Source organism: Amphimedon queenslandica, unplaced genomic scaffold (genome assembly GCF_000090795.2).
Source record: "Amphimedon queenslandica unplaced genomic scaffold, v1.1 AMPQUscaffold_12768, whole genome shotgun sequence".
NCBI lineage: Eukaryota > Metazoa > Porifera > Demospongiae > Haplosclerida > Niphatidae > Amphimedon > Amphimedon queenslandica.
In genome coordinates this window covers 4,311-29,454 of record NW_003546996.1, presented here as the reverse complement: position 1 = coordinate 29,454, position 25,144 = coordinate 4,311, and the positions used below count along the sequence as shown (strand labels likewise).

The 25,144-nt window shown below is 36.0% G+C and overlaps 7 protein-coding genes and 1 long non-coding RNA gene across 11 annotated transcripts in view; 2 read left to right on the top strand and 6 right to left on the bottom strand.

Moving 5' to 3' along the window:
* Positions 1 to 5,827, bottom strand: part of LOC109586835 (uncharacterized) — an 11,067-nt gene extending 5,240 nt beyond the window's left edge. For 2 of the 3 annotated variants that reach the window (XM_020003059.1, XM_020003060.1), the window contains exons 1-4: positions 5,338 to 5,827; positions 5,239 to 5,282; positions 5,105 to 5,179; positions 4,987 to 5,062 (exon numbers count right to left, since the gene is read on the bottom strand). In XM_020003059.1, coding sequence (XP_019858618.1) covers positions 4,987 to 5,062; positions 5,105 to 5,179; positions 5,239 to 5,282; positions 5,338 to 5,818 — 676 coding nt within the window. In that variant the 5' untranslated portion in view covers positions 5,819 to 5,827. Of the gene's footprint in view, positions 1 to 4,247; positions 4,453 to 4,510; positions 5,063 to 5,104; positions 5,180 to 5,238; positions 5,283 to 5,337 lie in introns of those variants that run through there. The other variant, XM_020003058.1, reaches the window with a different exon arrangement.
* On the bottom strand, positions 329 to 1,649 carry LOC109586837 (uncharacterized). The gene is made up of 3 exons (XR_002187240.1): positions 1,468 to 1,649; positions 1,232 to 1,336; positions 329 to 613 (listed from the first exon to the last, which is right to left on the bottom strand). It is a non-coding gene; the product is annotated as an uncharacterized LOC109586837 (long non-coding RNA).
* Positions 1,769 to 4,195, top strand: LOC100632088 (TNF receptor-associated factor 2-like). 2 transcript variants are annotated; one of them, XM_020003054.1, is made up of 9 exons: positions 1,769 to 1,966; positions 2,026 to 2,074; positions 2,169 to 2,273; positions 2,385 to 2,549; positions 2,599 to 2,670; positions 2,734 to 2,796; positions 2,910 to 3,606; positions 3,787 to 4,006; positions 4,080 to 4,195. In XM_020003054.1, the coding sequence occupies exons 1-9, from the start codon at positions 1,824 to 1,826 to the stop codon at positions 4,186 to 4,188; spliced, it is 1,623 nt and encodes a 540-aa protein (XP_019858613.1). In that variant the 5' UTR covers positions 1,769 to 1,823; the 3' UTR covers positions 4,189 to 4,195. The 2 variants fall into 2 exon arrangements, with proteins under 2 accessions (XP_019858613.1, XP_019858615.1); XM_020003056.1 differs by having other exon boundaries at positions 1,770 to 1,966; positions 3,787 to 4,108.
* Positions 5,817 to 6,248, bottom strand: LOC100631711 (UPF0184 protein C9orf16-like). The gene is made up of 2 exons (XM_003390120.3): positions 6,151 to 6,248; positions 5,817 to 6,103 (listed from the first exon to the last, which is right to left on the bottom strand). The coding sequence occupies exons 1-2, from the start codon at positions 6,197 to 6,199 to the stop codon at positions 5,916 to 5,918; spliced, it is 237 nt and encodes a 78-aa protein (XP_003390168.1). The 5' UTR covers positions 6,200 to 6,248; the 3' UTR covers positions 5,817 to 5,915.
* Positions 6,213 to 22,542, top strand: LOC100631962 (NADPH-dependent diflavin oxidoreductase 1-like). Its single transcript, XM_020003053.1, has 16 exons — positions 6,213 to 6,414; positions 6,465 to 6,640; positions 6,945 to 7,043; positions 7,285 to 7,386; positions 7,434 to 7,486; positions 8,123 to 8,237; positions 8,375 to 8,499; positions 8,721 to 8,944; positions 9,010 to 9,117; positions 9,288 to 9,359; positions 19,903 to 19,940; positions 19,984 to 20,069; positions 20,200 to 20,271; positions 20,425 to 20,546; positions 20,959 to 21,053; positions 22,222 to 22,542. The coding sequence occupies exons 1-16, from the start codon at positions 6,217 to 6,219 to the stop codon at positions 22,361 to 22,363; spliced, it is 1,827 nt and encodes a 608-aa protein (XP_019858612.1). The 5' UTR covers positions 6,213 to 6,216; the 3' UTR covers positions 22,364 to 22,542.
* LOC109586836 (uncharacterized) lies at positions 18,440 to 19,883 on the bottom strand. The gene is made up of 3 exons (XM_020003061.1): positions 19,441 to 19,883; positions 19,307 to 19,392; positions 18,440 to 19,258 (listed from the first exon to the last, which is right to left on the bottom strand). Exons 1-3 carry the CDS (start codon positions 19,655 to 19,657, stop codon positions 18,563 to 18,565), a joined length of 999 nt encoding a protein of 332 aa, XP_019858620.1. The 5' UTR covers positions 19,658 to 19,883; the 3' UTR covers positions 18,440 to 18,562.
* A 120-nt stretch (positions 22,543 to 22,662) lies between the features above and the next one.
* Positions 22,663 to 23,847, bottom strand: LOC100631836 (major facilitator superfamily domain-containing protein 1-like). Its single transcript, XM_003390121.2, has one exon. It carries the CDS (start codon positions 23,845 to 23,847, stop codon positions 22,663 to 22,665), a length of 1,185 nt encoding a protein of 394 aa, XP_003390169.2.
* A 272-nt stretch (positions 23,848 to 24,119) lies between these two features.
* Positions 24,120 to 25,121, bottom strand: LOC105314584 (major facilitator superfamily domain-containing protein 1-like). The gene has a single exon (XM_011408840.1). The coding sequence runs from the start codon at positions 25,119 to 25,121 to the stop codon at positions 24,120 to 24,122; it is 1,002 nt and encodes a 333-aa protein (XP_011407142.1).
* Positions 25,122 to 25,144: the final 23 nt, after the last annotated feature.

The following is a 25,144-nucleotide window of genomic DNA, read 5'->3' as shown; positions in this document are numbered from 1 at the left end:
TGGACAGTGAATGGATAGTTGTAAATAGTACCAAGTATTGTGTAGTTTTATTGAATAGTGTGTAATAATAATAAGTTTGGATGCACCAGTATTGTGTATTGTGCTACGAGTTGATACAAGTGCTTCTAGTCTCAACAATGTAGCACTATTCAGTGTTAAAGGGTGCAAATTCTAATTATTGTTATTTTAAATCAATAACTCTTATTTCTACAGAGTTACTGATATTTTATTTCAATATAATATCAATATTATTATTATACACAATGGGATATCATTGAATAGTGTACAAGACTATTAATCTACTTCTTCCCACCTTTCCCTTTGTATCTTGCCTGGTACTGCTTCTGGAGTTCTTTCTTATTAGGAAAGTGAGAGTGTTTAGGATTGTCATAGTTCTGAAATGGAACCCTCTCTCTGGGCTTTGCTTGGCTTGGCAGTTCAACTGAAAGATTCTGTGGCAGCTTTGATTGGTCTCTGAGATCAGGGAGGAGAAGGCCAGGGGAGGGGCAGGAGGAGTGTGAAAGAATGACACAATGTCCCCGAGAGTTGATATGCCTTTTAGGGCATTACTGGGTACCTGTCGCTGGAACTGCTTCTCACACTCGTAAAGGATCTAATGATAAAAGATTAAATAAAAAATAGTTAAATAAAATTGTAAGACATGAGCATATAAAATTATTATTATGTACATATATGTATGGGCTACTGATGAATACAAAAATAATTATAATTAGTGACTGTTTTCCTGTGTATGCATGATGTGCATTTAGCAAGTTATTGATAAAGTATCATAAAGAAATTTAATTAGAAGCTCAAAAAACAAATCCAGTCCCAAATTATATCCCATAAGAAGCCTTCAGTTTGAGGTTTTTAGTATAACCAAAACATTAGAAATGAAAACATAGCTATCTTAAAACATCTTGCCAGCAAAATCCATTTATTATTATAAATTGAGCAAGCAAATGTTCAGTAATTATTATACTGCAAATTCAATTTTCCTTATAGCAATGTAACGGAATTTAATAATATACTCAATTTTGGCATGTTATTATTGTGTTATACCTTGTTTGGAATTAAAATATTCAGCTACACATTCACATATGGTGTATATATTGACGTATAAATTACATTCACATATTGATATTGTTTACATAGCTATTGTTTTACAATTAAAGTCTTGGAATATTTTTAATATTAATTTGTAAAAGTATTATTGTACACCATAACTTACTTTGCTCTTCATCTCCAAATTATGATCAATCCTATTTCTAGTCCAATCGTCATTAATGGACGGAGTTTGGGCTCTTTAGGAGTTATCGTCTTGTTGGGCAATAGACTAAAATGAAGACATGATATAGCATGATGAACAATAACTTGTACATATTCATTATAATAAGCAACCAATGCATTAATTAACAAAATTATGCATGATAACACTAATTATATAATTATTATTATTAAGGTTACCTTTCATTTTCATTCCCAAAGACAACTTTTCTAAAAAGGTCACTCAGACCAAACACTGAACAACTAGTGAACAAAAATCTGTGACAATGTTTGACAGAGGATTTGTGGGTGGTCCATATTATGCTATATCCAGTAGCCATTTTTAATTTAATTCAGTGCTGTGCTGACGAAACATGTGCAATGATTTTAATTTTACCATAGATATGTACCGGGAACATATCATGATGTACATGTATCGGCGCATAGTATACGGGCAGCCACAGACCAGCACTGTGATAATGTGATTTGTACTGCACAACCCGCTTTTTTTATGGTTTTGATAAGAGAAGGGACCAGGACTTGGACTTGGTTTTGTGATGCCGGGCTATGACTTGAAGATTAATGGTGAGTACGCCCGGATAGAGTCCCTCCAGTGCTCCTCATGTGAACTGATACTAAAAGACGCTATACAAAATGAAGATGGTCAAAGGTTTTGTAAGAGCTGTTGGGAAGAAGCAATGTATGATACATAATGCCTGTCAAAGGGGTGTGTTATCATGGGGTTTATCTCTCATATAGTTCCTCTAGTTCAAAAGCTCAAAAATTGGGGATTAATCCAAAGGAAGAAGTAAGTCTGCATCTCTTTTTTGTCCATTATAGTTGTGTGTAAAAGCAGTGTCTACCCATTATTCACATATAAATATACTAATTATTGTTTACAGATACACCCTGATATTGCTGTTAGAAGAGAGATAGATAGGCTCCCAGTTTTATGTGAAAACTATGAGAATGGTTGTGATTGGACTGGAAAGCTTAAAGACCATGAGGTTGGTAGCCATATTGAGATGTTAACCAAAGGGTGGGCTTTATGAGTACAGCTTACAGATTGTGGTTAGCAGTTAGGACAGCTGCAATAATGGTTTTTTGTTCCCTCCCAGCATGATCACAAAGCTATCTGTGAGTATAAGACCATGAGGTGTCCTCTTGGCTGTGGTAAGAGAATTCCTCTTGGAAAATTGAGAAAACATGAAAAAGAAGAGTGTCCGTTTCGACAAGTCCGATGTCAATATTGCAGAAGTGAATTATTAGCTGGAGACTATGATGTAAGAAGATATAACATGGATATATTGATTTTATAATTTACATGTTAAGGATCACCTTTTGAACTGTCCTAATGCTCCTTATACTTGTGGTCATTGTCACACTGAAATGCCTAGAAGTGAAGTGAGTTTGTGCTTTATATACCAAATGGAACAATGATCTCATCTATCATCATATTATTATTAGATGGTTAGTCACATGTTACTTAACTGCAGAGAACAATTGTCTTGCTCTGGATGTCAACAACAGGTAACTAGCTAGTGATACTAATAACAACATTCATTGAGTGTGTGTGGGGAATTTCCCTGGGAAAATACCATGCCTATCTAATTACTGTGCTATTTTTAATTATTTCAATACAGATACACAAAAGTTTATCAAAGCACCCAAATCCTATAAGTCATTTGGAAAATGATCAAGTCTTCATGCATCTCCAAATGCTTGGACTGGCTATGAAGAGATTGGAGACACATTTTAATGTAGCACTGAAGGATATTAAAAAAGAGCTTACAGAGATTGATGAAAGTAATTCTAAATTCAAGGATAAAATGATTAACGAGAGTTCCTCACTAACAAAACAAGTGAAACAACTCGAGGAACGTCTTAAAGGAGAACCTTCAAACCGAATCATAATAGAATTACAAGGAGAAGTTACAAAACTAGCTGAAAGAGTTAGTAAGGTTGAATCTGGAGCAAGCTACCGCCCTCTTAACCAGGGCTATGACGACATGTCAACAAGTGATAGCAAAATGGGAGGATCAATCGAGCACAAATTAGCAGAGCAAGAAAGGACGTCTGGGATGTTGAAAGTTCATCTATCAGAACTGGAGTTACAATTACAAGCTTCTCTTGCTTCTACCTACAATGGCTCATTCTTGTGGCGCATACCTGATGTCAAACGAAGGAAAAGAGATGCAATTGAGGGGAAAATTACATCAATCTATAGTCCACCTTTCTACACTGGACGAAATGGTTATAAGATGTGTATTCGTGCCTATCTTAATGGAGATGGAATCGGATATAATACTCATCTATCCATATTTTTTGTCTTGATGAAAGGTAAGAACCATAACTTGGTTTCTAGGTTTAAAAATACTTTTAAGTAGAAAGAGTAAACTAAATATACATTATTCATTAAAAGGAGGATTCATTTTTTATTGTTTTGCATTGTATGAATATTAGCTTCAGACAATTTTCCATTGGATGAATTTGTCTGACTGTCACGTTTACACTCTATAGGTGAATATGACCCATTATTGAAGTGGCCTTTTGATTTCAAAGTGTCTTTAATCATGGTGGATCAAGACCACAAGAGGCACATTGTGCAAACCTTCAAGCCGTCTCCTAGCTCAAGTAGCTTCCAGAGACCAAAATCAGACATGAACATTGCATCTGGGTGTCCAAAATTTGCCGAGTTAAAAATCCTCGACAATGAATCATACGTAAAAGAAGACGTTATGTATGTTAAAGCAATTGTTGATACTACTAGGATTTTTCACCCCTAAAATGATTTTTGCAAAAAATTTTTTTAGGTTGCTACCTAAAGCAGACCAACAAGATATTGGTATGTCTAGCATACCAGTTAGGCCTCTGTCTGTATATGCACATTTTGGAGATAATTCATCATTAAAATGTTCTTAAAAGTTAATAAATAGTACACTATAATACACAAGTTATGAGAATGCTATTAATTTGGCTTATGTTTGGATGCAGACTTGGGTCATCTCATTTTGAAGGTTTTCTGTTTTGTGGGATCGTCAGTGCTGCAGTAGGCTGACGAGAGGAAGACAAAGGAGGCTCAGTTAATGTGTTAGCATGCACTGTCCCCTCCTGGTGGTATGACAAAGATCTCTTAGTGCTCCTACGACGAGTGATAGTACCATACATTTCAGCTTGTCTTAGTTCCTAAAAGAAGGCGAGAGAAAACATTCAATGTTAGTCTTGTGGAGTTGAATGGTTTTACTTCTGATGTGTATTGATGTTCTTGAGGAGAGAGGTCAGGTGAGCTAACATACTGTCGCATAGCTGAAGGAGTCTTCTTAGAATTAGATTTATTATGAGTTGATGGAGTGTGGTCAGTACTAGCTTCCTTCCATGCATGGAGTAGCTGTCTGGTACTGTTTGCATGTGTTGGGCTCAGTACTGGAGGAGGTTGTGGTTTGGGATTAAGATTCATCATTGATGCCGAATACTGCATTGATCTATCATGAGTTGGAGCTGATACAGAATATGGTGGAGGAGGCTCGGGAAGCATGTTTAAAGGTCTTGAGCCAGGCATTGAGATGCTGCGATTCACAGGATAGCTAGTCAGGGTCTGCTCGGTAACAGAATGACGTGAAGATTTGTTGCTTCCCTTTCCAGTTGTGCTTCCTCTTCTTATAGTAGCATAAGGATTAGTAGCAGTAAGATAAGCATGATCATGTGCAGTTTTCATCCCTCCTTTGCTAGTTGGATGCAATAAACTCCGGAGTTGTTGAAGTACTTCATCTACCATGCCTCCACCAGTAGTGGTTGACTATAAAGTTATAAAAACTATCATTATTATTTTTTCCTTTACCTTTTCTTTCAGTTTATCTCTTAGCAGCTCTTCAAGTTGCTGCAAGATCACACTTTCTCGTGCTTGATTTGAAGTCTAAAATGTGTAAACATAAAACAATAAAATTTTAGCACATCAATCATGCATGAACATACAGAATGATCTCCAGTAGTAGCAGTAGCTGTTGCATTGTTCTCCACTATAAAATGAGATAGAGATACAGTCTACATCATAACCTAAGATACTATAATTACCTTTTCTTGGGCTAGTAAATGTATTGATTGATTTCTGAGACTTGTACACTTCTCTTGTAGTCCTTGTGAGTGCATTGGCTATACTCTCCTTGGAACAACTCCCCAGCTCCTTCTCAATGTCTTCAGTAGTAGAAGAAATAGGCGTAATTCCTTCCTTTTTGGCACTGCCACCACTCAAACGACGCTTGTCTGCTTTGAAAGCTTCCACCAGCCCACTGCTGAACCCTTTCCAGGTTAGTGAGCCATCTTGAGATGCTGCTGCTCTCCAGTAAGCTATGCAGCCTCTAGGAAGATGTGGTGGTAAGCTAGCATCATCAGGCCAATGCTTGCTCAGTGTCTCAAGCGGTACACGGCCATTAGCTCCAGCTAAACTCTCAAAGAGGAGCTTGAAATCGTAAGAATGGATGAGGCCAGAGGACATGTCTGCAAAAGAGGGCGTAGCTCGTGAAAATATGGGTGTAGCTGTATAATATGCACACATGCACCAAATATGAATAGACTACAAATCTGACAATGAATTTGTACACTTGACACACACAGTAGGTATAATAGATCAATTATTAAGCTCTGCTATTCTGTTATGAGTCTTTTGGCTTAGATTCAGACTCTTCACTAGCCTTTCCTTGCTCCTTCTCTTGCTCTAGTCTAGCCTCTTTGGCTTCTTCCACTAATTTCTTAATCTCTTCATGAAGGTGATCTCTTCTCTCCTCCAACACAGTCAGGGCAGAGTCCAGAGAGTCTAGCTGCTTGTCCAGCAGATCATACTCTGTTTTTAAAAGAGGGAAATAAGAAAGGGAGACAGTGCACACAAACCTTCAACGAAATTTTCAGCCTCTTCTTCATAATTCTCACTACCATTCATTTTGTATATGCAATAAAATGGGCGGGGTTTCGTTGGGCGTGGCTCATTTTAGCCCCGCCTTAATACACATGGCTAGCTCAGGCAAGAAGAGAGAGTTACTGGTTCTTTATGGAAGTCAAACAGGGACGGCTCAAGACGTGGCCGAGAGAATTGAGCGCGAGGGAAGGAGGCGAAGGTTCCATGTTCAAATTTATGCCCTGGATGAGTATGATAAGGTCTCCAAACTAGTAAATTCTCTTGATTTATTCCGCATCTTTTAATGCAGTCTGGATTGATAAACACTCCTGTCTGTGTCTTTGTGTGTGCTACAACTGGCCAAGGGGATCCTCCTGATAACATGAAACAGTTCTGGAGGTTTTTACTGAGGCGGAACCTTCCAGCAGACTCTTTATTGCACCTCCAAACTGCTGTAGTAGGACTGGGAGACTCATCTTATTTAAAGTAATGACAGGAGAGTGAGGAGGAGAGAGGGAGGGAAGAAAACTTCTACATATAGTTATAAATTATCTGTGGAAAATTTTAATGATGTAGAATTGTAGATCTACATGTAATTATATATTAACTGCAGGTAAGCTATTTATGATCTTGGTTTTAGGGCTTTTATATATTCTTGATGCATGTAGACAGTACAGTGTCTAGTTATGTGCTTGGCAATAGTCCAATGGTTGTTGTATTGATGCTAAAGTTAATTTTGTTTGATTATAAATTAAGCATTGGGGTGAACTGTGTTTTGCTACCATTACAGGTTTAATTTTATTGCAAAGAAGCTGTATCGCCGTTTGGGTCAGTTAGGTGCATCATTCCTCCTTCCTCCTGTTTATGGTGACGATCAACATGATTTAGGGTAAGAAACTATATGGTTTAAAGTTTAATGGTAAAAATTTTGCCAATGGCATAGAGAAGAACATGTACCAGATTATTGTTCATTATTATTATTATTAAATTTATATTTTGTAACTTCATTATCATTATAACTTAGTTTAATTTTTGCTTTACTTTGTTATAATACGTAATGACAAAAAATACTGTTATTATTATTATTTTAATTTTTATTGTTATTATCATCATTGCATGTTATATTATAGTCCTGATGCAGTAATAGATCCATGGTTGGTTGATTTATGGACTAAACTAGACACCCTATATCCTCTCCCACCTGGTTTATCCGTACTACCATATAAGGAAAGGTATATAGTCATTATGTGATATAAACTCATCATTCGTTCTTCCGTAGGTTGCCATCAAGATTTAATATTAATGCTTATTCTGCTCCGGTATCAAATACTGGTAGGCTCTGTTTATACTGTATTGAAAGGATTAATAAGAATGGAAGTAGCCTTTTTTGTAAAATACCCTGTACTACTGTGTATTATAGCTCATGGTCATTGGTCATAGTTTTTGGAGCAACTTTAAAAATTCGTAAAAAATCCAATTTTGATCTGAATCAGTTCAAACTTGCTGCACAACATAAGAACATGTATATGTATCATAAAAAATTATAAAAATGGAAAATTCTCTCCTAGTCATTTTTGGCAAAATTTGGCTAAAGACCCTGTACTATAGTACAGGGACTTTGGCTCGATTTTTGAGTAACTTTAAAAATTTTGTAAAAAAAATTGATTTTGATCGGAATCAGCTCAAACTTGCTATACAACATAAGAACTTGTATATGACTATATGTATCAGGAAAAATTACAAAAAATGAAGAATCCTTTCCTAGTCATTTTTCATGAAATACCCTGTACTATAATAGCCCATGGTCATTAATTTTGTCAAATTTTGGAGCAAGTTAGAAAATTCATGAAAAAATCAATTTTGATCAGAACCAGCTCAAATAGGACACTCACATCCAAAATGTGTATTAGAATTATCTTGTATACTAATAAATTCTCTTATTCACTTGATTTATTTCAAATTCTTTAGCCTTGAAGCCTCCTTCTCAAGCAATGCCTGCTCTACTGTTGGACAATTCTCGTCTTACTCCTTCATCACATTTCCAAGATGTGAGACTAATAACACTTGAAGGATCTTTCCCACAGTAAGCTTCTCTGCTACACAGAATAGAATACCTTTGACCTATATCTAGATTGTATGCAGTTGTAACTCTTTTTTGCATTTGTCCATTTCTTTGTTCCTCTTTCTCCTCTCCCTTCTCTCTCGTTCTTTCTTTCACAGCTACTCCCCTGGTGATGTGCTCATGATAGTTCCAGAGAATACTTCAGAGTCAGTCGAGAGGTTCCTTCAAGTGACGGAGATGACTCATCTTGCTGATCTCTCCTTGAATATAACATCAAATGAAGGTATGTATGTGATGCATAGATTAATAACCTGAGGTGTATGAAATTAATAATAATAATGATGATGATGATAATGTTAATAATAATGATAATGATTTTACTGTATCTCTAATCATTGATGCCCTAATTTAACTGCATTTGATAGCTAGGAAATAAATGTATCTCTTTGCAGCTTTATAAACAATTCAAGCATTATACGAAGTAATCGTATTTACTCTTTATAGAAGGTATCTCAGTCCCCCAGAGACTCTCCTCTCCTTGCACTCTAAGGACACTGCTGAGATGCTACTGGGACATCCAGTCTGTACCTAGACGCTCATTCTTTGAGATATTGTCATGGTTTGCCATGAACGAGTTAGAGAAAGAGAAACTTGAAGAGTTTGTTACTCCAGAAGGACAGGAAGAGCTGTATTCTTATTGTAACAGACCAAGGAGAACAATTATTGAAGTAATGGCGTCTATATTATATACTGTATGTACGGTATATTCTATCTTTTTATATTTATTTTACAGGTATTAATTGATTTTCCTTTGACTGCTACTAAGATCCCAGTCTCTTATCTCTTAGACTTACTTCCTGTATTGCAACCGAGAGCATTCTCTATTGCTTCATCAGCAACAGTGAGCCACTCATTCATGAAATAATAGTAATTGTGCATAAAGCAGCTAAGAAAAGTTTTCATTATTCATTTTCGATATTTTAATCATAGTAAAAGGACTATAATTTGTGAGATTAACATTACTTGTTTAAAATGTAAATAATCATTAATTATTTGAGTGCTTCCTTTTAGACTAATCCTCAACATGTTCAAATTTTGGTGGCAGTTGTTGAGTATAAAACTAAACTCTTTCATCCTAGAAAGGTAAGTTCTTTAAGATTCTATAAATACATCCAATTGTAAATGGATAAGTCACATAAGGGTTTATTTTGGCCAATAACAGCTGTTTGCGAATAGATTTTTTGTTGGATTTATTGATTCTTAATTATTTGGTAGTTAGTGAAAACTATCATTTATAACTATGAAACTAAAATCCTTTGCATCAATAGACCTCTTTATGCTTATAAAATAAAGCAGCAGTGAAGTATAGTCTATATTAATGCTTGCACACTCCAATTAGCTGATTCATTAACATTTGCTTGTGATTGATATGCATCAGTTGTAACAAGGATTGCCAGGTTGTACTTGTATCAACTGTTTTCATGCCCACTTTTCTTGTAACAGTTGTTCCAAACTGCACTACAATCAGATATGAAGGAGCTTCTCTTTGTTCTTGTCTTCTTGGGTGCTTCTCTATTACCTGTTTCTTCACAATGTCAGTCCTTGATAGAAGGAGAAGCAGGCTCTAGTTGCATGAGAGATGCAGTAAATACTGTTAGTACTGGTATTAATGGAGCTGATGAGCCTTCTTGTATTACTGATGATGGGAAGAGCTGTAAGTCTCTCCATTATACTTTGAATCAAATAAATTTACTAGCTGAGGCTAGTGCTACCAATACAACATGGATGGTATTAGTATCAAGTGATCTTATCTTGACATCAACACTTGCAGTATCATTTGGTATAGACTTCTCTTGTCTCATATTGTGTGGAGAAGGAGCTGGAGTGAGTAAACCAACAATATCCACTGATACTGCACTGTCTCCTGCCATACACCTGGAGTCTAATGAAGCAGCTCTAATCATTTCTAACCTGGCTTTTAACTTTTCTGTCACAGCAACAAAGTCTATTGCAAATACGTCTGTAATCCTTGCCAATTTCACAAACATAGCGATTATCGAATCCACAGTAACAGGGAGCAGTGATTGGTTGATAAGTGCTTATAGTGTTGTTGTATCTGATAGTTCTTTTTCTGATAGCTGCATTCAGTCAGCTGTACTACTAATACATGCTAATTCTGTCTCATTGACAAGTGTCAGTGTTGTAAATACATTATTTCAACCTAAAATTAGTGCTATTTATGGTAGCCGTGGTGCTTTTGCTGGTAGTGTAGTTATTATTCTGAATGGCTTAGGATCTTCAGCCCTCATCCAAGACTTGATTTTTTGGGGGGTAGACGCTTCTTTTAAATCTAATTTATCAAGTTTTATTTCCTCAGCAAGTCTATATGTATATGCTCCAGAAGTTGACTCCAGGATCAGGGTATTATCAAGTGAATTTGCTTTCACTCAACTGTTTTTTAATACCATCGTTACAGTTCTATCCCGAAGCAGCAACATCGTGTTTTCCAACGTCACGTTTCACGATCAATACCTATTTATAAATAATCACCTGATATTGATCATATTGGAATCAAGTAGTTTCATACACCCTGTATTTATACGGGACTCCTCTTTTTATCACTACAATGGAACTACACTTGGTTTAATTTGCGCTGGATGTCAAGCCACCATCCTAAACAACTCTTTCTACAAAGCTTATGGTCAAGTTTTTCTCACACGCAGTTCTACAGTCACTCTGAGTGGTATTAATATATCTTTAATTCAAAACGAGCCATTCTCTGATGCTGCTCTTATAAATTTGGAGTACGTTAATGTGAATTTTGTGGGTCATATAAATATATTAAACAACATTGGGACCCCAATTAGACTCACCTATTCGTACATGAACTTTCATGAAGGCTCAGATGTGCAGATAATGAACAATACTGCTAGGTTTGGAGGTGGATTAATCTTTGATGAAGGATCCATTTTTGATACAAATTCTTCCCCAAACGCTTTGCTACACTTTGAAAATAATTCGGCAGTTCTTGGAGGCGCCATTTACGTGAGGATGTATATAGCTGGTAATGTCTCATGCAGCTTCATAAAACAATATACCTCAACATTCCAAACCATAAACATTGTCTACAAAGGCAATTATGCTCTCAACAAAGGCAACGACATATTGATTGATTTTGGATCTGTTCCTCCTGCCGGCATTGAAATGTGCAGCTCTGGAAAGAACTACGAAACAATTTATTCAAAAATTGATATAGCCCCTATACAAAGTGGAACTTCCCATTTGACAGTGTTTCCTGGACAAAGTATTAAGTTTCAAGCCATCAGTATTAGTCTGTGTCAAGCAACAATGTATATAACATGCTCTGCTGATAACAAGATCAATTCTTGTCCTCCTGAGCTGATATCACTCTCTGGATCATCCAAAGTGGTCATACTAGAGGGGAATCATACAATCACAACTGATCTCAAGATCAAGACTGATATTAACGTGACACGGAGTGACACTAGCATTGATCTCAAATTCCAATCTTTTTGTGACTCGTCTCAATCAACTGTATCAGTTACGCTACTAAACTGTTCGCTTGGTTTTACATTTAACGAGACGGAGAGGATGTGTCGTGGCTGTGATGATTGCGACTCTACTTTCTATCAGTTCTCACTGGACGAGGGTATAGCTTGTATACGCTACAACTATTGGTACGGGAGTCACGATGGGCAAACGATCATTGAGCCTTGCTTCTATCCTTATTGCAAGTTTGGAGACAACTGCCCACTGCGAAACAGCAACTTGTTTAAGCTCCCTCTAACATCTAACGAACAATGCCTTTTTAATAGAGGTGGGATTATGTGCAGGCAATGTAAAGATGGCTACAAGTTCAGCTATCTTGGAGTACAGTGTGTTGAAGACAGTGGGAATTGCTCAGGGAATGTATTAGGCCTGTTACTATTGGCTATAGTACTTAATGTATTAATTGGATTTTTTTGGATGTATGCAATAAAATGTAGGGGCTCTTTAACATTAGGATTCAGTTTCGGTGCCATTTTGTTTGTTGCTTATGGACGGCTGATACAATTTGGAATTGTCAAAGAATTCGAACCTATAGAAGTTCTCATGTCTTTTCTTTCTCTCATTATTCTAGATAACAGTATTTTAGGGTACATACCAGCCTGTACTCCTGCAACTACCGGCGTGGAACAACAGCTATATAACTACATTGGGCCACTGGTCATCATTTGCATGATCATTACTATAGTTATCATAGCAAATTCTTGTCCAAAATGTCTAAGCAAAGTGGACCTGATACCTAATCCAATACAGACCCTCTCCCTCTTAGCTTTGGTTACTTTCTGGTCTATAGCTAGTACAAGCATTATGATTTTGCTACCGATTAAAATTGGTGATAGCTATCGGTTTCTTATTGATCCAAACATTCAAATTTCCTCCTATTACACTCTAGCGTGGCTCATAGCCATTCCACTCCTCATTATTGTCATAGCTATCATTGTTTTTATGGCAATCTCACCATTCCTATCAAGGAAATTCAACACTGTACGCATTAAACCAATACTTGATGTGTTCCACTCTTCTTTTAAAGACAAATGGCGTTGGTATTCCTCCGTTTATTTTGGCACCTGGATCATCTCGATTTTTTTGTTTAACTTTACTGAAACTCAAGACCTGGCATTTACAATACTACTAGCAGTCTCTGTTTTTCAGTTTGTTTTCCATCCTTACGCCTATAAGTCCCTCAATATCACAGACACACTGATAATAATAGATCTATTTACTCTTGTCCTGTTAGTTGGGGAAAGAATTGACCCTTCTTCTATAGCTATGCACAAAAGTAGCTACATTACTTTTTTGGTCTACGTCTTGGTAATCCTACCTGTCTTGTACTACGTTTTCAATGGGGTTATGGTCAATTCGTGGAAACTCCAATGCACCCGTAACATATGGCATAAAATTGTTAAAAAAATGAAGTCAAGATCTGATTCTGATAAAGAGGCTGAGAGAATTGACAACATTACAGTTAGTGGACATTATAGGTTGACTCAGGATCAAGTTACACGTACTACTGTTAATCTCTCCACTATGAATAGGAAACCTGAAGACTTCTCTGCTTATCGTGAGAGCCTTATTGACAGTACTCGAGTCTGAACAGATTGACAGTTGTGTCAGTGTCAGTTGTTTACAAATAATTTTTATGCTAGATCCATTGACTCTTGTGTGAAATAATTATTTGATAATTAGTGAAAACTATCATTTATAAAAGCTAAATTTCTTTGCATCAATATACCTCTTTATGCTTATAAAATGAAACAGCAGTGAAGTATAGTTTATAATGCTTACACACTCCAATTAGCTGATTCATGAACATTTGCTTGTGATGAATGGGAATCAGTTGTAGCAAGCATTGTCTGGTTGTAACAACTGTTTCAATGCCCATACTCTTCTTGTAATAACTGTATTCCTGTACCTAGAATTACGTAGATATGAAGGAGCTTCTCTTTGTTCTTGTCTTCTTGGGTGCTTCTCTATTACCTGTTTCTTCACAATGTCAGTCCTTGATAGAAGGAGAAGCAGGCTCTACTTGTGTGAGAGATGCAGTAAATACTGTTAGTGTTGGTATCAATGGAGCTGATGAGCCTTCTTGTATTACTGATGATAGGAAGAGCTGTAAGTCTCTCCATTATACTTTAAATCAAATAAATTTACTAGCTGAGGCTAGTGCTACTAATACAACGTGGATAGTATTAGTATCAAGTGATCTGGTTTTGACTTCAACACTTGCAGTATCATTTGGTATAGACTTCTCTTGTCTCATATTGTGTGGAGAAGGGGATGGAGTGAGTAAGCCAACTATATCCACTGATACTGCACTGTCTCCTGCCATACAACTGGAGTCTAATGAAGCAGCTCTAATCATTTCTAACCTGGCTTTTAACTTTTCTGTCACAGCGACAAAGTCTATTTTAAATGCATCTGTAATCCTTGCCAATTTCACAAATGTAACGATTATTGAATCCACGGTAACAGAGAGCAGCGATTGGTCGATAAGTGCTTATAGTGTTGTTGTATCCAATTGTTCTTTTTCTGATAGCTACATAAAGTCAGCTGTACTGCTAATCCATGCTAATTCTGTCTCCCTGACAAGAACTAGTGTTGTAAATACATTATTTCAACCTGAAATCAGGGCTATTTATGGCAGCCAAAGCGGTCCTACTGGTAGTGTAGTTATTATTCTAAATGGCTCAGGATCTTCAGCCCTCATTCAAGACTCAATTTTTTGGGGGGTAGGTATTTCTTTTAAATTTAACTCATCAAGTTTTATACTCTCAGCAAGCCTGTATGTAAATACTACAGAAGTTGACTCCAGGATTAGAGTATTATCAAGTGAATTTGCTTTCACTAAGCTGTTTTATGAAACCATTGTCACAATTTTATCCCGAAGCAGTGATATTGTGTTTTCCAACGTCACATTTCACGATCAATACCTATTTATAAATAATCACCTGATATTGATTATACTGGAATCAAGTAGTTTCATGCACCCTGTATCTATACGGGACTCCTCTTTTTATCGCTACAATGGAACTGCACTTGGTTTAATTTGCACTGGATGTCTAACCACCATCCTAAACAACTCTTTCTACAAAGCCTATGGTCAAGTTCTTCTCACACGCACTTCTAAAGTCACTCTAAGTGGTATTAACATATCTTTCATTCAAAATGAGCCATTTTCTGATGCTGCTCTTATAAATTTGGAACACGTTTATGTGAATTTTGTGAGTCATATAAATATATCAAACAACATTGGAACCCCAATCAAACTGACCTTTTCATACATGAACTTTTACAAAGGTTTAGATATGCAGATAACAAACAACACTGCTAGGTACGGAGGTGGAATATTCTTTGACGAAGGATCCATTTTCAATACAGATTCTTCCCAAAATGCATTGTTATACTTTGAAAATAATTCGGCTGTTTTAGGAGGCGCCATTTATGTGAGGATGTATATAGCTAGTGATGTCCCATGCAGTTTTATAGAACACTACATCTCAACATTCCAAACCATTGACATTGTCTACAAAGGCAATTATGCTCTCAACAAAGGCAATAACATATTGATTGATTTTGGATCCATCCCTCCTGCAGGCATTGAAATGTGCAATTCTGGAAAGAACTACGAAACAATTTATTCAAAAATTGATATAGGTCCTATACAAAGTGGAACTTCCCATTTGACAGTATTCCCAGGACAAAGTATTAAGTTTCAAGCCATCAGTATTGGTGTGTGTCAAGCAACAATGTATATAACATGCTCTGCTGATAACAAGATCAATTCTTGTCCTCCTGAGTTGGTATCACTTTCTGGGTCATCCAAAGTGGTCATACCTCAAGGGAATCATACAATTACGACTGATCTCAAGATCAAGACTGATATTAACATAACACACAGTGACACTAGCATTGATCTCAAATTGCAATCATTTTGTGACTCATCTCAATCGATTGTATCAGTTATGTTGCTAAACTGTTCGCTTGGTTTTACATTTAACGAGACGGAGAGGATGTGTCGTGGCTGTGATGATTGCGACTCTTCTTTCTATCAGTACTCACTGGATGAGGGTATAGCTTGTATACGCTACAACTATTGGTATGGGAGTCACGATGGGCAAACGATCATTGAGCCTTGCTACTATCCTTATTGCAAGTTTGGAGACAAGTGCCCACTGCGAAACAGCAACTTGTTTAAGCTCCCTCTAACATCTAATGAACAATGCCTTTTTAATAGAGGTGGGATCATGTGCAGGGAATGTAAAGATGGCTACAAGTTCAGCTATCTTGGAGTACAGTGCGTTGAAGACATTGGGAATTGCTGGGGGAATGTATTAGGCCTGTTACTATTGGCTATAGTACTTAATGTATTAATTGGATTCTTTTGGATGTATACAATAAAATGTAAGGGCTCTTTAACATTAGGATTTAGTTTTGGTGCCATTTTGTTTGTTGCTTATGGACGGCTGATACAATTTGGGATTGTCGAAGAATTTGAGCCTATAGAAGTTCTCATGTCTTTTCTTTCTCTCATTATTCTTGATAACAGTATTTTAGGGTACATACCAGCCTGTACCCCTGCAACTACCGGAGTGGGACAACAGCTATTTAACTACATTGGGCCACTGGTCATCATTTGCATGATCATTACTATAGTTATCATGGCAAATTCTTGTCCAAAATGTCTAAGCAAAGTGGACCTGATACCTAATCCAATACAGACCCTCTCCCTCTTAGCTTTGGTTACTTTCTGGTCTATAGCTAGTACAAGCATTATGATTTTGCTACCAATTAAAATTGGTGATAGCTATCAGTTTCTTGTTGATCCAAACATTCGCATTTCCTCTTATTATGCCCTAGTGTGGCTCATAGCCATTCCACTCCTCATTATTGTCATAGCTATCATTGTTTTTATGGCAGTCTCACCATTCCTATCAAGGAAATTCAACACTGTACGCATTAAACCAATACTTGATGTGTTCCACTCTTCTTTTAGAGACAAATGGCGATGGTGTTCCTCTGTTTATTTCGGCTCCTGGATTGTCTCAATAATTTTTTTAAACTTTACTGAAACTCAAGACCTGGTGTTTACAATGCTTCTAGCAGTATCTATCGTTCAGTTTGTTTTCCATCCTTACGCCTATAAGTCCCTCAATATCACTGACACGCTGATAATAATAGATCTATTTGCTCTTTTCCTGTTAGTTGGGGAAAGAATTGACCCTTCTGCTATAGTTATGCACAAAAGTAGCTACATTACTTTTTTGGTCTACGTCTTGGTAATCCTACCTGTCTTGTACTATGTTTGCAATGGGGTTTTTGTGAATGTGTGGAAACTCCAATGCACTCGTAGCATTCAGTATAAAATTGTAAAAAGAATGAAATCAAGATTCGATTCTGATAAGGAGGCCGAGAGAGTTGATACCATTACAGTTAGTGGACATTATAGGTTGGTTCAGGATCAAGTTACACATAATACTGTTCATCTCTCCACTATGAATCGGAAACCTGAAGACTTCTCTGCTTATCGTGAAAGCCTTATCAACAGTGATGAAGACTGATTGTGTGTGATTTGTTCACAATAATTACATTTTATCTTTTTAATTTTTGGAGTTTTGTTTTTTATTTTTTAGGGCTCTCCCTTTCTCCCCTTTTTTGTTATTGTTGTTGTGGTTGTTTTTATTTACAATAATAATAATAATTTTTAAAAATTTGTAATAGTAATAATAATAATAATAATATTTTAAAGTTTGAAAACAGCTTAAACTCTTCATATGAGTGTGAACATTGATAAAATAACAACTGATATCTATATTTATTACTGTGTTTGCAAACTTTATGTCCTTGATACAATTCAACCATCCACTCCCTGCCAAGTGTGTGCTAATAATATCTAAAATGACCATTTAACTTAGTTCTGTATTCCAACCACATTCTCCATTACAATTGGCATCATTCACACTGCAGTATGCCTGTACAGTATATCAGTATGTGTTTTTATACTTTATTTTTTATTTTTGATGAAAAGAATGAGATTTTAGCCAAACAAAGAAGCCAGCGAGTCAGCCACACTTGCCTATGGTAGTAAGGAACAGGATAACCACATCATTACATCACTACTAGGTCTTGGAAGAATTGTTGATATAATTGATTTTAGCTCAACAGTAATGATAGTATTACTCTTGAGTCTTCCTCGATCCCTAGAGGCTTCTATTGAACTAGCTTGTGTGACTAATAGGGGACCTTATTAACATGGGAGTATAGACTCATCACTACTAGCAAGCAAACACCATGACCATCAGTATAGCAATAATAATGAACATACGGATTGTATATGCATGTACATGTATTCCTGGCATGATGGATATTTGGGTTTGGGAGGAAGTAGACTAATGTTGATTAATTGTAAGACTTGGCTGCTGCAACTAGTGGTAACTTCTTTGTAGTTTGCATCATGTAATTAGCATGTACCATGTCAATTTGTTTTTCCATGTTCTATTGATGTTTGGGTATACATTGATTACTCATCTGATGTCTCCCACACTTGTTTACATGGTATTTACATGGCATGATAATTATTTATTATTATTATTATTATTATTATTATTATTATTATTATTATTATTATTATTATTATTATTATTATATTGCTGGGGTCGTTTTTACACTATAGATGCATAACTTCTTTTTAATTTACATGTCAAACCAATACGTATAATTTATGGCATGTACATCACACAACACACATACACACTCTGTTATACAACACATTATTATAATCATCATTTAATGTAAAACTCTATTATATCAACTGGAGTGTCTTCTCCAGTATGATAAACATTACTGCAGACTCTCAACTCAATATCATCAGTGGTTTGTGTATCCAGTGAGCGATAGAACCAAGGCATCTTAGAGTTAGCTGGACAGCAGGTAGACTCTGGGCCATCACATTGCTGTCCATCCCACAATGGATCAGTAGCATAGAGATCACCAGAGACTGACTGATTTGATTTTACTCCAGACTCACAGTAATAATGAGACCCAATGAATGTTGCTGCAGGATTTCTAGAGCCATCGAATCCAGTGTTGCATGGACAGCCATCATAGTCTAATTGGTTTTCTTTGTAGCCTCCTGCATACGTCCAGATATGTTTGCGAGGATTACTTCCATGAGTAATGGATACACCATCGACATAAGGACTGTTTATATTACTTAAACTGTAGAATGCGTCGATGTGATAAAATTGATACCCTCTAACTTGTCCACAGACTTTATTGTATGTTAGCCTGTTAGATGAGAAGCTAGCTGAAGCACAGCCATAACCTGCTCTGCCACACAGTGGGTGATCAATGTTATTGAAATTCTTTTGTGTTAGTCCAGTAGGACAGGTAGCACCAGACTGGGTCATATTAAGATATCCTACTCTAGTCCAACCACCTTCTCCATCACAATTGATACCATTCATATCACAGTATACCTGTATAGTATATCAAGGATAGAAAATGTATAATTATATCTATTATACCTCAACTTGAGACTCTCCATCAGGATATATAGTATAAGTACCAGTAGTAGTATTGCCTTTATTAAACCAGCTCAAGCAATCTCTTTCTAATTGTCATAAGATGTTTTATGGATTGCTACACAATAGCTGTATACCTGGACAAGACTTTGGTTGTACTCTTGGACAGAGAATGTATCTATTGATGCCATTCCCTTTGATAGTAACACTCCTTCCCAAGTTATCAATAACACAACAGACTCTTAGATATAATAAGGACCCAGAGGTACCTTGATTAGTACAGTCAGTAGACATACAATAAGATCCACTGGCCGTACTATTAGAAAAGATCAGGATCATCAGCAACAGCAACATAGCCTTTGTTTACCAAGTTTACTGACCTTGCCAACTATTAGTTTATCATTGTAATACTGTAGTAATATTTAAAATTTATTAAAATTGTAGTCTTGCCCCCACCCCTTTGTCACTAGTTGCAATAGTATCCTCGCAATTAGAAGAATGACACTATGAGTTATGTAAACAAAACAATAGTACAGTGCATTTTCAGAAATTAGTTAATTGGCTATAACGCAAAGTTTTTTGTCTTGTTTTTTTGTTAGGGTGTTTGCACTACCTGGCTGGCATCACTGGATCCTTGGTAAGAGCTAATGCTCAATTAGTTTTAAATTGTGTCCAATTAGCAGAGAACAGCACTATTTATCCGTCTGGCTAAGCAAGGGAACGTTCTCTTTTCCTTCATCTGGACATATCATTATGATTGGACCTGGTATATGAATATTCCAATAGATACATATTGATATGTGTAACTGTGTATATTTATATTGCACCAGTAGTATACATTCATCGAATTTTAATTTTTATGCCAAATGGTAATGATTTCACTTTTTATGTATTAGGGACTGGTTGTGCTCCCTTTAGATCATTCATTAATGAGAAATCCAGCTCATCTGTTGTACCTGGCCAGCCTTGTAAGTTCTTTATGACAATACAAAGACAAAATGTCTGCTCACTCACTTTTGCTCCTAGTTCTTTCTCTCTTACACTTCCTCCATTAATCATGTCTCTATAATATGTTGTTCTTTGACTCACTCTCTCCTTTCTCAATTTATTATTACACGCAGGTCATTTAATGTTGTTTTTTGGTTGTCGCTCAGAGAGAGCTGATTATTTCTTTAGAAGTGAATGGGAGTCATTAGCTGCTTCAAATAAACTCCTAATATTCACTGCTTTCTCAAGAGATCAAGTAAGCAAGACTCAGTATTACTTATATAATTGTACTATAGTTTCCTTGATACTAGTATAAAGCTTCAAAATTAGACTATACTTAATTAACCTTTATGTTATTGTAAGTGATTTTTTGGCTTCTACTAATTAAATTATTGCTCATTTGCGGTAGCATTACTTTGCTTATAATTAGTGTGCATGTATGTGTACATTACTCAAGCATATTAGGAATAGTAATGCATAGTACAGTACATGTGAATATACAGGGTACACATAGATTGTTGATAGAAAGTTTATGTGTATAGGGTTTATTTACATCTACTCTGTATTGTACCTTATGGGGTATACCCTCTTCCTCTATGTAGTATGTTTTACTATCAATGAAGGAGTTCATGTTTCGAATGATGTAGTACATTATGTTATGGTTATAGGAAATGAAAGTATATGTTCAGGATAAGATCAAAGAGCAGAAGGAGCTTGTGTGGGACTGGCTTGAGAGACATAATGCCTATGTCTTCATTGCTGGGTAAGCTGTTATTGTAGCTCCAAAATCACGCCCAATTTTTATTACATTTTCTGATACATATTGATGTCCTTATGCTATGTGAAAAGTTTGAGCCGATTCTGACTTCATTTTACTGAGTTATTGCCACTTTTAAAAATATACCAAAATCTGAAAAATGCCCTGTACTATAGCCCATGGTTTTTTCCAAAAATTAGCTCCGAAATGACCCCCAATTTTTATTCCATTTTCTGATACATATTGATGTCCTTATGGTATGTGAAAAGTTTGAGCTGATTCCAACTTGATTTTACTGAGTTATTGCCACTTTTAAAAATATACCAAAATCTGAAAAATGCCCTGTACTATATAGCCCATGGTTTTTTCCAAAAATTAGCTCCGAAATGACCCCCAATTTTTATTCCATTTTCTGATACATATTGATGTCCTTAAAAGTTTGAGCCAATTCCGACTTAATTTTTTCAAGTTATGACCATTTTTTAAAATCAGCCATTTTCTAAAAAAATCCCTGTACTATAGCCCATGGTTTTTTCCAAAAATTGGCTCTGAAATGACTTCCAATTTTTATTACATTTTCTGATACATATTGATGTCCTTATGCTATGTAGAAAGTTTAAGCCGATTTCAACTTAATTTTTCAAGTTATGGCCATTTTTTAAAATATGCCATTTAAAAAAAAATCCCTGTACTATAGCCCATGGTTTTTTCCATAAATTGGCTCCAAATTGACCCCCAATTTTTATTACATTTTCTGATACATATTGATGTCCTTATGCTATGTAGAAAGTTTGAGCCGATTTCGACTTAATTTTTTCAAGTTATGGCCATTTTTAAAAGTATGCCAAAATCTGAAAAATGCCCTGTACTATATAGCCCATGGTTTTTTCCAAAAATTGGCTCCAAATTAACCCCCAATTTTTTATTGCATTTTCTGATACATATTGACGTTCTTATGCTACATTAAAAGTTCGAGCTGTTTCTGACAAATAATTTTTTAGATACACATTAAAGCATTTAGAAAATTTAAATGCCATGCACTGTAGTACATAATATTTTGCCCCAAGGAAATTGTTACCGTTTTCGATATGTGGGCCAGCACTAAGACTACTTTTAACGACTATGGAACCTATTTTTTAAATTTGACTTTGTCTCTCTCTCTTTCCCTTGATAGATCTGCTAAGAGGATGCCTATTGATGTTATTGATGCACTTAAAGAACTCATTACGGAATGTAGCAACCATAAACTGGATGCTGAAGAATACATAAAATCAATGGAAGCTCATAAACGACTCCAGCTAGAGACGTGGGCTTGAATCATCATGCCAGACAGCAATGTGTAAATGAGTATATATGATGTAAATGTGTAAATAAGTATGTGTATACTATTTGTAGTCTGCACTACGCGGTTGCAAATTTCCTGTGAGGTGATTATAGTTGTTGGCATTTTTAATTTTGTGGTTCAATCAAAACTTTTTTGGCTGTGAAAGATTAATTTTGGCCGTATATCGTGCAATCAAGTAATATGCTTTTGAAATTTTTAGTGACATAATAATTATGAACAATATAAAAAATAAAATGTGCATGACATTAAATCTAATTTAGATTAGGGTGATTATTTTCTGTCTTTGATGTTACGTAGCCACAATGCTGGTATATTAAGTTTTGGATTATCAGAAGCAGCATCAAGAAAGACCATGATCAGTGTAAAATCAATGCACAGAATAATAATGTGCATAAAGAAACCTTGCAAGACAAAGTAACCAACAGTATCAATTATCAGACCAGTAATGTATGTTAGCAGTGAGTAGGTAGCATTAAAAGAACTGTTTTGAATCCCGTATGCTGTAGCCAGATATTTTTTGTCTATTATGAGAGGAATCAGTACCACAAAGGATGGCCCACAAAGAGTATATGAAAGAGAATAGAATGGTCCTGCTATGAGTGGAATGTAGCTCTCTCCTTTACTGAACATAAAAATGAAGTACGGTGGTAGAGTAGTTGTAATGAGAGCTGTTAGCAGCCAATACAAATGAAAGCCAGTTCTATTCATTAGGAATCCAACAAATGGTATGAGTATGACTCCACTCCCATACAAAAGGCTATTGGCTAAGTTAGCCATTTGCATTGAAAGGCCATACTTTTGTATAAAGAAACCCTGTCCGATTCCAACAAAAGAATATATGGTAGGAACATAGGTGACATAGACACCAACAGCCAACCAGAATGACGGGGGAAAATGCGTAAAAATTTTTGTAATGCCACAAACATGTGTTGGTGCAGGATTTGACGATTTAATGGTTGATTTTTCTTTAAAATAGTCCATAAGAAATATTATTATAGTGAATATTAGTCCAATTATCATGAATCCAGCAGCAGTGAGTAGTGAGACACCCAGTCTAAAAGTAGGACTATCAAATACTGAGAGACTGTCATATATTAACTGAGGAAGAAGTATAGCTAATGTTCCTCCTATTCTACCAAATCCAATATCAATTGCAATAGCTAGTGATAGGTCCTCTTTGAACCAAATTGCTTTAAAAGCATTATCGATTACTAAGACTAAGTCATTACCGATTCCAATAAAGAAGCGTCCAGCCAGCATTATGAAATAATTATTAAATATTCCTCCTAGACTCCATACAATCTGACCCATTAGTATAGAACTGACAACAATGAGTAGTCCCAGTCTCAATCCCACTAACTTGTCTATTAGTACACCTCCAACTATGCCCAAAAATGTACTAGACCAGGCAGAAACAGAAAAGAGTAGAGCATACTCAGCAGTAGTGACTCCCATCACTTTAATAATGGTGTCTTCTATCCCACTGGGTAGCTCAAGGCAATAATTTGCCAAAAGGCGTACAGAGGAGAGAAAGAAAAGAAAGAGATACCTGTACCTCCAGTTGCTGCATCTTTCATGCATTATTGAATGGTGTCATTGCGTGGGTGTCAACTAAGGCTTATTATAATTTTTTAATAACTACACAAATTTTATAAGAACTTGGAACAATTATAACTTTACATACACTATTAATGTTAGGTATAGCATTAATTCAAAGTTGCATGAGATCATTGTGATGATTTTTTGTCTTTTATTTGACCATATTTTCGACGGAGCCATGATGCTGGTACATTAAGTATTGGATTATCAGAGGCAGCATCAAGAAACACCATGATCAATGTGAAATCAATGCAAAGGAGAATAATGTGTATGAAGAAACTTTGCAAGACAAAGTAACCAATAGTATCAACTATCAGACCAGCAATGTATGACATCAATGAGTAGGTAGCACTATAAGAACCTCTCTGAATCCCATATGCTGTTCCTAAGTATCTCTTTTCTACTATGAGAGGAATCATAGCTATGAATGACGGTCCACAAAGAGTATATGAAAGAGAATAGAATACTGCTGCTACAAATGGAAGGTAACTCTCTTCATTGCTGAACGCGAAAATGAGCAAAGGTGGTAGAGTAGTTGTAACAAGAGCTGTTAGCAGCCAATACAAGTGGAAGCCAATTTTACTAATCAAATATCCGGCAATTGGTATGAGTATGACTGCACTACCAAACAGAAGGCCATTGGCTAAGTTAGCCATATCCGTTGAAAGGCCATACTTTTGTATAAAGAAAACCTGTGCAATCCCAACAACAGTATACATGAGAGGAAGATAGGTAACATTAACAGCCATAATCAGCCAGAATTTAAGGGGGAATTGTTTAAAATGGTTTAAAATAGATACTGGCTCAGGCTTAGATACCTTTGTTGCTGTTTTTTCCCGTAAGAAGTCCATAAAAAATACTATTAAAGCAAATATTAATCCAATTATCATGAATCCAGCAGCAGTGAGCAGTGAGGCACCCAGTCTAAAAGTAGGACTATGAAATATTGAGAGACTGTCGTATATTAACTGAGGAAGAAGTATAGCTAATGCTCCTCCAGTTCTGCTGAATCCAATATCAATTGCAATAGCAAGTGGCAGGTCCTCTTTGAACCAAATTGGTTTGAAAGCATGATCAATTACTATGACTAAGTTAGTACTAAATCCGACAACGAAACGTCCAGCCAGCATAATGAAATATTATTGAATATTCC

Excerpts from the sequence above, each read along its gene's own strand:
- LOC100631836 (XM_003390121.2), bottom strand. The coding sequence starts at position 23,847 with ATGGGAGTCACTACTGCTGAGTATGCTCTACTCTTTTCTGTTTCTGCC.
- LOC100632088 (XM_020003054.1), top strand. The coding sequence starts at position 1,824 with ATGCCGGGCTATGACTTGAAGATTAATGGTGAGTACGCCCGGATAGAG. Across the intron at positions 2,671-2,733 it reads CTGAAATGCCTAGAAGTGAA|ATGGTTAGTCACATGTTACT; the intron begins GTGAGTTTGTGC and ends TATTATTATTAG. Across the intron at positions 3,607-3,786 it reads ATTTTTTGTCTTGATGAAAG|GTGAATATGACCCATTATTG; the intron begins GTAAGAACCATA and ends TACACTCTATAG.
- LOC100631962 (XM_020003053.1), top strand. The coding sequence starts at position 6,217 with ATGGGCGGGGTTTCGTTGGGCGTGGCTCATTTTAGCCCCGCCTTAATA. Across the intron at positions 9,360-19,902 it reads AACTCTTTCATCCTAGAAAG|GGTGTTTGCACTACCTGGCT; the intron begins GTAAGTTCTTTA and ends TTTTTTTGTTAG. Across the intron at positions 20,547-20,958 it reads CTGCTTTCTCAAGAGATCAA|GAAATGAAAGTATATGTTCA; the intron begins GTAAGCAAGACT and ends TTATGGTTATAG.
- LOC109586836 (XM_020003061.1), bottom strand. The coding sequence starts at position 19,657 with ATGTTGCTGTTGCTGATGATCCTGATCTTTTCTAATAGTACGGCCAGT. Across the intron at positions 19,393-19,440 it reads ACAACCAAAGTCTTGTCCAG|AAAGAGATTGCTTGAGCTGG; the intron begins GTATACAGCTAT and ends TATGACAATTAG. Across the intron at positions 19,259-19,306 it reads ATGGAGAGTCTCAAGTTGAG|GTATACTGTGATATGAATGG; the intron begins GTATAATAGATA and ends TATACTATACAG.
- LOC100631711 (XM_003390120.3), bottom strand. The coding sequence starts at position 6,199 with ATGAATGGTAGTGAGAATTATGAAGAAGAGGCTGAAAATTTCGTTGAA. Across the intron at positions 6,104-6,150 it reads GGCTGAAAATTTCGTTGAAG|AGTATGATCTGCTGGACAAG; the intron begins GTTTGTGTGCAC and ends TTTTAAAAACAG.
- LOC105314584 (XM_011408840.1), bottom strand. The coding sequence starts at position 25,121 with ATGCTGGCTGGACGTTTCGTTGTCGGATTTAGTACTAACTTAGTCATA.